Raw genomic sequence first — 12,980 nt, 5'->3', positions numbered from 1 at the left:
CAGAGAGCATTAAACAGAGGAAGCGTTGGTTTAGCTTTCCATTTGGAAACATTTTGAATCTTTTTAAAAAGCCTTCAACTTTTTAAAAAGTTCCATTCCAGGGTGAGTTGGGGAACAGAGCACAGTGGGGCAGGAGTGGAGACAGATGGCCGGTGAGTAGGCTGCTGGGCTGGGCCCCGCACGAGAAATGGGTGTTTGCCTTCACTCTGTGGTAGGAGAGATGGAGAGAGATGTTCAGATTGGAGAAAGTTTATTAGAAACACAGAACAGACTGATGAATTTGGTGAACAAAGAATGACTTCCAGTTTTCTGGCTTGAGTGACTGGAAGGAGGAAATTCTGGATAGGCTGGGTGACAGGTGCTCACAGGAGACTCGCAGGCAGGAGAAATGTGTCAACAGGGTTCAGTGCTGCACAGAGGCTTTTTATGGTTTGGTCTCCAAAAGGACAACATAATGATCACACAATAGTCATTGTAGGCTGGTGTTCACCTCTCCTTCCTCATCAGCCCTCACACTGCTGGGGGAAAAAATTAAAAATAAAGCTTTATTGGGATCCCTGGGTGGCGCAGCAGTTTGGCGCCTGCCTTTGGCCCAGGGCGCGATCCTGGAGACCCGGGATCGAATTCCACGTCGGGCTTCCGGTGCATGGAGCCTGCTTCTCCCTCTGCCTGTGTCTCTGCCTCTCTCTCTCTCTCTCTCTCTCTCTCTCTCTCTGTGTGTGTGACTATCATAAATAAATAAAAAAAATAAAAAAAATAAAGCTTTATCTCAGGGTTCTACATACATTTACAAACTTCTACATATAATAGATGCTTTAAAAAATGAGTAGAAGAAAATACACTCAGAAGGGCTTAGGCTGGGTAGTGGGGTAATGAGAAGTTTTTACTTAGCATTTTCTAAAGGATTGGTGATGATATGTATTAATAGGTATTAATAGCATGGTAAGAAAAAAAATCAGCAAAATGAAAATAATCACTTTGAAGACTGCAACAAAAAGACTCTGGTTGTATCCTGAGAACCTATTTTCCTTTTAGATCAGCAAGGCCATTATAGCTGTGACTTCTCCTTCCTAACATGGAAATGGTTCTAAAGATGATGCTGTTTCAGATGATCAGATGTCAGAGTGAGCTCACGTGAGCCATCCCAGATTTATAAAATTATAGGAAAGGCTTTGAACTTCTAAGCTGCTTCAAGATCTTCTTCAAAGTTACATGGGGCTTGGGATGAGCACATTTTACCTTCCACTTCCCCCCTCTGCACAAATAGAATTGAATTTTGATTATAATAATAATGGTTAATATTTACTAAGAGTTTACCACATGTGGAGTACAGTTTTGTCTACTTTCCATGCTTTTGCAAGGAACCAGTGAATTGGATATAATTATTGTTATTTTTTTAAAAGATTGTATTTATTTATTCATGAGAGACAGAAAGAGAGAGGCAGAGACACAGGCAGAAGGAGGCAGAGGGAGAAGCAGGCTCCCCAAAGGGAATATGATGCAGGACTTGATCCCAGGACCCGGGATCACACCCTGAGCTGAAGGCAGACACTCAACCACTGAGCCACCCAGGTGTCCCTGGATACAATTATTTTTAAAGATGAAAAATTAAAGCTTTGATAAACTGTCCAACAGATTAAGACAAATACTGGATGACCTCACTTATACTGGAATCTAAAAAGAAATCAAATTCATAGAAATGGAAAACAGATTGGTGGTTTCTAGAGGTGGGGGAAATGGGTGAAGGTGGTCAAAAAGTACAAACTTCTATGTATAAGATTAATTGGTAGGGATCCCTGGGTGGCGCAGCGGTTTAGCGCCTGCCTTTGGCCCAGGGCGCAATCCTGGAGACCTGGGATCGAATCCCACGTCGGGCTCCCGGTGCATGGAACCTGCTTCTCCCTCTGCCTGTGTCTCTGCCTCTCTCTCTCATTCTGTGTGACTATCATAAATAAATTAAAAAAAAAAAAAGACTAATTGGCTCTGAGGATATAATGTACAGCAGGGTGACTATCGTTGACAGCACTATCTTGTGATATTTGAAAGTTGCTAAGAGAGTAGATCTGTAACAATGTGAGGTGGTGAATGTTATCTAAAGGTACTGTGGGGATCCCTGGGTGGCACTGCGGTTTGGCGCCTGCCTTTGGCCCAGGGCGCGATCCTGGAGACCCGGGATTGAATCCCACGTCAGGCTTCCGGTGCATGGAGCCTGCTTCTCTCTCTGCCTGTGTCTCTGCGCCTGTCTCTCTCTCTCTGTGACTATCATAAATAAATAAAAATAAAAAAAATAAAAAATAAAAAAAATAAAGGTACTGTGGTCATCATTTCACAACATATAAATATATCAAATTGTGTACTCCTTAAACTAATACATTGTTATGTGTCAATTAGGTCTCAATAAAAGTGGGGGAAAACAAAAACAAAAGCAAAACCCCAACTCCCCCCAATAAAACAAAATAAAAAACAAAAAGTGAAGCATAGATAGATTGTGTAATTCATAGTTTCCCAGATAGATTCCCAGAATCTAAGTCTAACCCATCTGACTTCAGAGCCTACTGTCCTAACGACTATACCGATGTGCTTCTACAAGATATTGGATTTAAATTCTCATTAGCTCAACAGTGAGTCCTATGAGCTGGGCATGGTGCTGGACACAGAAGAGCCAGCAGGATTCAGAGTTCTTCCCTGAAATAGCTTACCATCTGGTGATGGAGGAAGGGACAGTACTGTCTGTGGGATAGGATTCTGTGTGGCCCACTGAAGGAACCCAGACAGGGTGGGGGGACCTAATTCTATCCGGGAGCTCTTACTGGAGCATCCAATATCATAGTTAAAACTGAAAGGAAGAGTAGGAGCTATATTATGATTTGTTTTGTATAAAAGGAGGAGAGTTCAAGTAGCTAGAAGAGCTGATACAGGTAGATCTGATCACAGCACCCCCCCCCCCACTCCCCCGCTCCCCGCCCCGCTCAGCAAGTAAGTCAATGGTGAGGGGCACCATGTTGATTGCAATGCTTCTTTGGAATTTGTTGCAGGTATTAGAGATCTGATTTTTTTTTAAAAGATTGTATTTATTTATTTATTTATTTGAGAGAGAAAGAGCGTGAGAGAGAGATCACAAGCAGGAGGGAGGGGTAGAGGGAAAAGCAGACTCTCCATCGAGCAGGAAGCCTGACACAGGGTTCAATCCCAGGACCCCGGATCATGACCTGAGCCGAAGGCAGACACTTACCGGACTGAGCTACCCAGGTGCCCTGGTCTAATCTGTATTTTAAATATAAAGGTCTTTTATATACACATTACGATAATAGAATTTTGGAACTTGCAGTATCTGAACTTCTCATTTTTATAAGTAAAAAAAAATGAAAGCCCAGAAGAGGCAAGTGATTTGCCTGAGATCACACAACTACTGGTTAGAGAACTGGGTCTTAGAACCTGGGTTTCCTGTCAAGCAGGCCAATCTATCCTTTACTGGATCCTATCACCTTTTGGGCATAGTTCCATCTATTCATGGACCCACAAGCTGCCATGTAAAGCTGTGTAGGTTGTTTAGTGCACAAGAGTACCTGCTATGGGAATGTGTCAGGGCCGAAGTCCACCCAGAGGAAGGAGTAACTTTTTCTCACTTTGCAAAAGCACTTTATGGCAAGCACCTGCCCTCTTGAAACTAATGTAGCCAACCTACAGAAACCTAAATTTCTTCCCACACTGTATTAACGCAGTGATATTTCCTGTATTTTTATCCATGGAGTTCAAATAATTTAGTGATTTGTGCTTTAGTGCTCACTGGCACCTAGTAGCAGTTCTAGAAGGTATATTTCCAGCAAGTTCTGCTGGTGTGCACCACAGCGACTTCTCTGCCAATCAGTGGTTCATAGCCTTACTTTTCCATTAAGGTTGGGTGAGGGGGAGAAAGGGGGTTTGGAAGGAAGAGCAATCTATCTCAGCTCCAGGGTGGTGGCTGCCCCTTATCTTTATTTATTCCTGTGTTTTGGGGGGATTCTTTTTACTTCTTTTTTTTTTTCTTTTTACTTCCTACTGGCCAATCTCTCGTTATTTCTTATTAGCCATCCCTGTTATGGGTAATAATTCTTTATATTAAATGCTTCCTGTTCAAATTACTCTGTATTTTCTCTCTCCTGATCAGACTCTGACTGATTAATAACACTCAGATTATTTCTCTACCAGGAAGACATAAGATAACTTCTTTAGAGGAGAAAAGATTATGGTCCTGTCAAGAGCTACATGCTAGCTGCACAGGCTACCTGCAAGGTCCATGTCCTAGTAGGTTATCCAGGACTTCATGCAGGGCAATGAAGAATAAGTATGGCCCCTCAAGCTTCCCTGAGCTCCCTGACTAAAGAGACAGGGAGACACATGATCACATCCACATAATATGGTCAGTGGTGCTGAGCAACATGGGCTTGGCGGTATCACTCATAGATGTTCCCAATAGCTGTGTTTTGGGGGAAGGAGACTCTTGAAGCTTGAAGGTATATTGAGGCTTTGCCAGGCAGGTGGTGAGCAAAGGATATGCCAAGCAGAGGTAACAGGACAAACTTAAATATTTGACTCTAACATGAGTAATGAGCCTCAATGTTCCTGTAGAATAGAATCATCACCCCAACTGTTGGGGCAGATGAATGTCATGGTTTTGGTAGCACCACACCATAAGGTGGTAGGTAGCCTTTTCATGGTTTATAATTCTCCTCCTTGGCTCCCACCTGACCATCAGTACTGAACAGGTGGTGCCTTTGTGTTTTATAGTAAACAGTGAGTATGTGAACTACTTTTACAACCAGTTGCTCAAAATAGAATACTCAAGAGAGTTTTAAAGCTGGAATATAGACTCCATCCCATCATTTTACAGTATAATAAACTGACATCAGATTGTCAAAGACTCAAGAACAAGTCAGAGAGCCAACTATGTTCAACTGTCTTGGAGGGGCACCTGGGTGGCTCAATCAGTTAAGCATCTGCCTTCGGCTCAGGTCATGATCTCAGGGTCCTGGGATCGAGTCCCACATCAGGCTCCTTGCTCAGCAGGGAGTGTGCTTCTGCTCCTCTGTCTCTCTCTCTCTCTGTGTGTGCTCTCTCTCGCTCTCAAATATATAAGTAAAATCTTAAAAAAAGAAAAAAGCATCTTGGAAAACTGCGGGAACTTTTTGCTGCCATCCTTGTAGGGTATGAATCAGCAGTTGTTGACTGGAACTAGAAAGAAATTAATAGCCCAGGGTATTGTAACTCAAGGAAAATCCCTTCATAAAAGGTATGAGGAGGTCCAAGATGGGCCCCATAGTCCCCACTCAACAGACAGGTCAATTGGTGGCTCCTCTCATGGATAGGGACCTTTAGCTTCTTTAACATGATGCTCTCTAGTTTTAGGGCCAGACATTTCTGTCTCACGGGTAACAATCCTGTTACACATCTCAGATCAAGACACTTCCTCATGGATCTTTTTTATTGCATGAGGTTTTTCAACAACTCTGACAGGATAATTACCAGTCCATGATGTGTCACTCGTAGTGCAATTCAGTCTGGAAGTATGGCTGAATTTCTTGGTTTGAACATGTGGAAGGATCGCTTATGTCCTCTTACTTATCGTGGATTATAGCTGTTTCCATTCCTATACAAATGGTCAGCTGTCCTCTGCTAGGGAAGGCCTGTGTTGTTTCCTTACATCCTATCTCCGTGATAATCTTCTCTCATCATGAACGCTCTTCTTCCCATAATCCAAATCTGTAGGGCCATCTTTGGACAAAGTGGTTGTCAACATGCTGTGCCTGCAGGAGACCAGGGAAGACCCCTGTGCCTCCTGGCACCCCTTCTTCTATGACTCAGCTGAGTGAAAATGGATGTGCAATGGCTCCAAGGCAAAGTGGGTATGGGGTGGGCGACTACAGAGAAAAGATGAGAGGAACAATGCCTAATGGACAGCCTGCTTCTCAATGACAAAGTTTGCCCGGGGCTGCATGCTTGTTTCAGTCTAAGGTGCTTGTATGTTGACACTGAAACGGTATAAAATATCTCTCGTCCCACTTTCTACTCGCCATGGAGATAAACTTGAGCTTATCCCAAGAAAGAATCTCCTACATTTCTGTAAATTATAATGAAAGGCTCCATAAACCAAATAGATTTTTAAAAGATCAGTTTCCCTTTACTGTATTTATCAGGCCAGCTTTCTGTGTGTTAGTTTCTAGTCTGGTTGGCATGACTCAGCTAGGAAAAAAGTAATATTCTCTGTTTTCCTCATAAAAGGATCCTGTGATCACTGGATACTATTTCTACTATCGCGCTCTTCTTCTTCTTCTTTTCTTTTTTTAAAAAAAATTTATATTTTTATTCATGAGAGACACAGAAAGAGAGGCAGAGACATAGGCAGAGGGAAAATCAGGCTCCTCACAGGGACCCTGATGTGGGACTTGATCCTAGGACTCCAGAGTCAAGACCTGAGCTGAAGGCAGACACTCAATCACTGAATCACCCAGGTGCCCCTATTTCCTCCTTTCTGATTCACTTTTTATTTGAATTTTTTTTCTGCTCACTTTTTATTATTTATTTATTTGAAGGCACCAACATTTTCTTCTGAACATCTTGAGAGAACTATTTCTGACAAAGCTTTAGCCAGTGCTACTGTTCACGAGGTTTATTAGTTCCTTTCAAAATATGCGGCAAAATCAGGCTTGCTGAATTCACATTATGCTTCAAGGCACATTATACTTCCCAGTGTTATACTAAAGCAGAATGTCCTAACTACATCCACAAAACTCTTGAAATGCAAGTCAGAATGGGATGAATGATGGAAGTATGAACACAAAGGGATGTTCAAATGACCCTGTGATAGGAATCACTGCTCGGCAAGGAGAGTCCAGAAGCGAAAACTACCCTGTAGGTATAATTATCATGGTTATGAAAGCATTTAACAAACACACAACTAGATTTTTATCTCTTTCCTCCCCCCATATCATTTGGAACCATGGTATTAAAATTTCTCTAATGGTTTCCAAACGTGTGGGTGAAATTTCATTTGTAAGATGGTGTAAAGAAAGCAAAAGCCTCTAATCTAATTAACTCCAAGTTTAATTTAACACTTTCCCTCAATTTACTATAAATTATCTTGAGGTTTAAAAAAATTTAAATCTGTATACATGTTACAAGAATGTAATTAATCATCTGTAAAGCATATAAATCCCAGCAAGACACTTTGTCAAATTATCTCATCTTACCTATGATCTTTTCATCCCACCAATTTTGCTTGGTTTCTGATTTCACTGAGTTGGGATTAAATCAGTGCATCCCTCCCACTGCATAATTAGGACTGCTTTAAAACTCTGTAATTACAAACCTCAACTGCGGATTGTGTGTTGCACTCACCGTCATAACTGCCATTAGCATGGTTTTCAATTCTTCCAGAACAGTGAGGTAAAGATGTCATGTGAATAAGTTCCACTGTTATATATCTGCTATGGGTTATCTGCAGCAATTATAGATTTGGATGGGATCCCAAACAAGATACAGAACCTGAGAAAATGCCAATGTTTCATGAATCAAAAGGAATTTTTAAGAAAAAAAAAGTTTTTTTTAAAACAATAAAACCATGAATGAAAGAGTTACTGTAAAAATTTAAAAGTATGCAATTGCAGGTTTAACTTTATAAATGAGCACGGTCCTAATTTATTGGTCCTCCTGGAAGGGGAAAAGTATTTTCGATAGTTATTGACCCTAATTTTGATTATTTTCTACAAAGTGGAATGCTTTATTGTGTTTCAAAGCTTTATTTGGCAGCTTTTGCTTGCTTTGCTCCCAGCCTGCTCTTCCCTCCTTACCGTGAACTTCCCCAGCACATTCTCCTCTCCCTCATCTTCATCAGAGCCTCGAGATGGGAGGCCCACTTAAAACCGGTATGAAGTCTTCCTCGGCCAGGAGGCTCACACTGATGAGACTTTGGTCACATATTCCCAGTTCGAAATACACAACAAAAAAGTTTTTTTCATGATGAAAAAAACTCATAGATCTTTCTCTTTTAACGTAAAGTGTTTGTAATCCTCATACAAACAATTTCGTTTGGAATAAGCCTTTGGTATGTGGAAATTCATGTATCAAATGGTAAATTCTATTATTGTGCTGGTACCCAAACTTGATTGACTAATTTAAGTCCCTTTTAGCTATTTTCAGCAAGTTTGGTTTTGTTCAATCTCTTTAGCCAATGAATGTTTCTCTGTTTTATAAATTGCTACCCTGAGAGAAACAAAAACCTGCCTCTTTCTATATAACACATTCAGAAGCTCCAATTAAGTTCTTGCTTGTAATTATCTAAACTATATATACATGTACACTTTGACCACTACAATTTCCTTGCTATGTGTTTCTGTATGATCATAAATGAATGGAATTGTGGTGGGAATGATCCCAGTGGCCCTTAACTACAATAACTCCCTTGTAATTTGCTGAAAGCAAGTGGGATTTATTTACTCCTTTTCCTGAAGTTTGTAACAAAAGCAAACAGGTAGATTTTTGTTCAGAATCTTCAGATCAGTACATCTCAAGGCTTTGAAACCAGATAAATGCATAAGTCAGACTAAAGAAATAAGCTTTTGAAGCAAAGGGGTGGGAAAAGAGGCCGGCTTTGCACAAGCCAAGAGTTCAGTCCATCTATTCCAGCAAGTATTTTCAGACAATGGTTAGCAACGGTAACGATGGATACTTTTAAAGAGAATTAGTACTGGCAGTGTGAGCTCCTCTACTGTGTGAAGATGTACTGAGGTAACAAAGAGAATTTGGGAGTAATTATAGGGCTTCTCCCTCCCTTCCTTAAATTTAGTTAGTACATAGAGATGTCCCGCCAACTGGTTCCAGCCTGGGTGATGTTAGTTTTCAGAAATGTTCTCCTCCTTCTAGCAAGATCCCAGAGTAGCTGTTATGTTGTGTGGCAAATGATTAACTCTGTCACTCTGGCCTCTGTATGCCAGCTTTTAAGTAGGATGGACTTCAGTCTTGCAATGGAAAAAACACCAAAGTCACCTTAAGTCTCACAGGTGCAACAATTTTAATAGTCCACACTAAAACAGGCAGTACAGTTTTGTGGTTCAACGTTTACAAGCAATCTCTTGCCTTACTTAAAATGCTTCTACCTAAGAAGGTTTCCTGCCCTCTCTCGTCGTCGTCCCTTCACTTAAAGTAGGATGCTACCCAAGTACGTCTAAAGTGCATTTCCCTGGCGTTGAAAGCAGCCACTGTGATTCGCTTTCGGAGGGCGAGTCCTGAATCAGAGCTGGGCGTCCCGGCTGCGCAGTCCCAGTTGGGCCACCAACTCGGAGAAGGACCCTTCTCACTCCCCGGGTTTGCACAAGGGATGGAGGCCACGGGAGAACTTTGGGGGGAGAAAAAAGATAGTGATGATGATGCCACCTTGCTCTGCGGCAGGCCCCTTCTCCCAGCACAGATAAACACGCGATGCCTCCTTGAGTCCTGAAACACTGAAAACTCAGCGGACACTTCAATTTCCAGGAACACCAAAGCGTGGAGGCCTCGTGTGCACGGCTCTGAAGTTGGCGGGCGGAGACGCGGGGTATTGGGGCGGTGCAGAGCTGGGGGGCGAGGGCAGGCCGGGCGCGCCCCGCTACTGCGCGTCGTCGCGGGGGTCCCCGGGGAAGGCCGCCTCCTCCGCGGCCCCGCCGCCCTCGGGCAGCAGAGTGGCGCGCACCTTCCTCTTCTCCTTAAAGCGCCCGGAGCGCGAGATCTTCAGGTTGCGGCGGCTGCTGCTGCCCGCCCTCTCCCCGCACAGCTTGTCCGGCTTGTGGGGCTCGCCGGCGCCGCCCAGGAGGTTGGGGTGCTGGTTCTCCCGGGAGCCGCCTGTCCAGTCCGGGCTGGGCGGCGCGGCCGGCGCGGGCTCCCCGGGCGCAGGTTGCGCGGGCGGCTGCGCCCCCGCCGCCTCCTTGCTCTTCTTCCTGCTGTTGCCCAGCGATTTCCACCAGGGCCCCGAGCCGCCCGAGCCGCCGCTGTCGGCCATGGCCCGCGGGCCGGGGCGGGGGCGGGGGGGGCTCCGCGGCCTGTGCGGGGGAAGCAAGCACAACTCGGTTACGGGTCGGCCCAGGCCACGCGCCCCGGAGCCGCGCGTCCTCCCCTCGCCCCGCCCGCCCCGATCCGCGGCGCTGCGCTGCGCCCCCGAGGGCGCGGGGACCAGCGGCCTCCAGGGCGCCACCGTCTGGTCTCCAGGCAGCTTGGCACTCCCGTCCCTCAAGCCCGGGGCCGGTGCAGGGGGTCCGCGCGCGGGGCACCCCCTCCCACCCCCCACCCCGGGGAGGCTCCCGGGCGTCTGGATTGCACCTGCTCCAGAGGGAAGCTGGCCTGCCCTGTGGCCTTGACTGGGGGCCGCCCAGGGGGGCCTCCTCTCGGATGCGCACCTGGGAGGAGGGCGCGCCGAAGCGAGCACGTCCCCGCCGGAGGTGAGCCCGGAATGTTAGACTCCCTCCTTCCGCCCCCATCAACAGTTCCAGAAATTTCCCCCAGAGGCTTTTTTTTCCCCCCATAGGTTTCTGCTACAGGATCCTTCTCGATGTGATTCTTCGCAGGGTGGGGGGCACTTACGTGCTCCTAAGCGCGAGGGGGCAAGCTCATGGTGTTTTGTTTCTTTTAAATTCTGCTTTTGACAACGTCTACCTGTCGCTTTCAGAGAAGCCTGCGGAGACTTAGCTTCCCTTGAAAACCGCCGTCCCACGCTTCCTTTTATTCCCCAGAGACCAATCTCAACGTCCCTCTGAAGCGTCCCCCGCCCCCACCGATGGCCGAGACGAGGCCAGGCGGCAAATGTCCCCTCCTCTGAGTTCTGTATTAAAACGCGCCCCGGGGGCAGCCCTGGTGGCTCAGCGGTTTAGCGCCGCCTTCGGCCCAGGGCGTGACCCTGGGGACCCGGGATCGAGTCCCACGTCGGGCTCCCTGCATGGAGCCTGCTTCTCCCTCTGCCTGTGTCTCTGCCTCTCTCTCTCTCCCTCCCTGTGTCTCTCATGAATAAATAAATAAAACCTTTAAAAAATAAAAAATAAATAAAAGGCGCACGGGGTGGGTCTTGTGTGTACCACGCAATTCAACTCCCGAGGTTTTGGGTCACGCATGAAAGATCCCTGGTTCGTTCGTTCTTTCTTGGCGCGATTCCTTCCCCCAGAGAGGAACCCGCTGCGCGCAACCTGGAACTCCGAACCTTTGCGCTTCATCCCAGCTTTAAACACCGCGCGGCGCGGGGCGCAGGGGCGCAGGGGCGCAGGGGCGGCGGGCGGCGCTGAGCGTGCGGGGGTGGGAAGCGGCCTCCGCGCGCGCTCCCTGGGCTGGGTCTTGGGCGCCCGCCCGACGAACGGGGCGCCGCGGCGCGCTGCCAGGTTTCCTCCGGGCTCCTTCCCATCCCACGCGCCTGGCGCTCTGGGGATTTGCGGGCGCGCCGGGCCGCTCAACTTCGGAGGTGTTGGTGGTTGGAGGTTCTGCTCCCGGAACCGCGGGGAAAGTTGGAGCGCCCACGCGAGGCGGCGCGGCGGCCTCCGCAGCCCAGACCCGGGCCGGGGCTCCTCCCAGGACGCCCCAGGGCACGCTCGGGCTGCGACTTGAAAACAATAGAAGCTAAACCCGCCGAAAGTTCTTCCCGTCAGGAGGCGCCCACTCCCCCTGGCACCGTGGGCAGTTGGGTTTGCAAACATCCCGCTCCCTCTATCTTGCGCCTCGGAGAAGTACCCCCAAGTTATCCATTATTGGTGGTTTTTTTGGGGGGGTGTCCTGATGGCTGCCTTCTGTCTTCCACCCTGCATTCTCTGTTCCACAACCAACTGTGCGCGGACAGGCTTCGCACTAGTTGCGCAAGGAAAAGACTGCAAATTACGCAAATGTACGCAGAGCGCCTGCGGCTCTCAACTTCTCCCCCCCCCCCGCCCGGAGCCGGGGTGGGGGAGGAGGGGTGTGTGTGTGGGGAGCACCCCAGGTTGACACCCCGGAGTGGGGTCTGTGTTGGCCGACGCGGGATCACCCCAAATCGCTCACCTGTTCCGGCTTCCCAGGATCCCACGACTCCGGAGGGGGTGCGCTGGGGACAGCCTGGAAGCCAGGCGCAGCGTCCCTCCGCGCGGTCTCGGGGAGGTCGGGCTTCTTTCTGGAAGGTGTGTGGGCCGAAATCTCTGCAGTCCAGCTAAGCCGATCGCCGCTGCTGGCCTCCGCTGGCTCCTCCAACTTGTGCGCGCCGCCTCGGTGGCGGCCGTTCTGGGCCCGCGGCGCGCTGGGCTGGGGCGGAGGGCGCCGCGCGAGCAGGTGCGGGGCTCACCGGCGCAGGTGAAAGCCCCGACAGGCCGCCCGGGTCTCTAAGCCTTTCATCCTCGCGCGCGCCCCTCTTCCCTGCTTGGCGCCGCCCGGCAGGCGCGGGGAGGGGGCCCCTCGGAGGCTCGCTCCGGTCGGTCCCTTGCACGGGGAAAAGGCATCTATCTGCCCACCTGCTGGTTATTCGCCAAGTGATTCGAGAAACCAGAACCCCGGGGTGGGGGGTGGGGGGGGGAGGAGGAGGAGGAGAAAAAAAAAAACACACAACAACAACAACGGAGGAGGCGGCCACAGCGGCCACAGGTGCAGGTAGGAACTTGGCGTTCCCGCCCTCCAGGGGACGAGATTGGATCAGGTCGCGGACGTGGCGCCCGCCTTGGGGTGTCTGATTGGAGGGACGCTGCGCGGCGCCGCTCGCCCGTCCGACTCCTCCAAGAAGAAGAAACGCTGGAGACCGCAGGCGGGGAGACGGAAGCTGTAGGTGGGCTCCCCCGGCCCCTGCCCTGATTTCTTTCCTCCCTTGCTCTCCGGGGCCCCAGCCTCGGCCACGCAGCCCCCAGGATTCCAGTTTCGTAACGCACAGGAGCCGCTTCAGACCCGGGCAAAATGTTGCGGAGCCGCAGGCACTTAGTTAAAAGGCACGAGTTCGCTGCGTGCCAGCCGGGCTCTGTTTCCAGCGCTTTCTGGGG

General features: G+C 48.6%; 1 protein-coding gene across 2 annotated transcripts; it reads right to left on the bottom strand.

Annotated features, from left to right (window-relative positions):
* Nucleotides 1–6,631: 6,631 nt before the first annotated feature.
* Nucleotides 6,632–12,152, bottom strand: PRR15 (proline rich 15). Of its 2 annotated transcripts, none has more exons than XM_038557215.1 (2): nucleotides 12,022–12,152; nucleotides 6,632–10,049 (listed from the first exon to the last, which is right to left on the bottom strand). In XM_038557215.1, the coding sequence occupies exon 2, from the start codon at nucleotides 10,007–10,009 to the stop codon at nucleotides 9,620–9,622; it is 390 nt and encodes a 129-aa protein (XP_038413143.1). In that variant the 5' UTR covers nucleotides 10,010–10,049; nucleotides 12,022–12,152; the 3' UTR covers nucleotides 6,632–9,619. The 2 variants fall into 2 exon arrangements, with proteins under 2 accessions (XP_038413143.1, XP_038413144.1); XM_038557216.1 differs by lacking the exon at nucleotides 12,022–12,152 and adding an exon at nucleotides 10,588–11,266 and having other exon boundaries at nucleotides 8,441–10,049.
* Between the last annotated feature and the right edge of the window lie 828 nt (nucleotides 12,153–12,980).

Source organism: Canis lupus, chromosome 14 (assembly GCF_011100685.1).
Source record: "Canis lupus familiaris isolate Mischka breed German Shepherd chromosome 14, alternate assembly UU_Cfam_GSD_1.0, whole genome shotgun sequence".
Taxonomy (NCBI): domain Eukaryota; kingdom Metazoa; phylum Chordata; class Mammalia; order Carnivora; family Canidae; genus Canis; species Canis lupus.
Note: the sequence above shows the minus strand (reverse complement) of the source record. Positions and strands in the feature narration are given on the sequence as shown.

Excerpts from the sequence above, each read along its gene's own strand:
- PRR15 (XM_038557215.1), bottom strand. The coding sequence starts at position 10,009 with ATGGCCGACAGCGGCGGCTCGGGCGGCTCGGGGCCCTGGTGGAAATCG.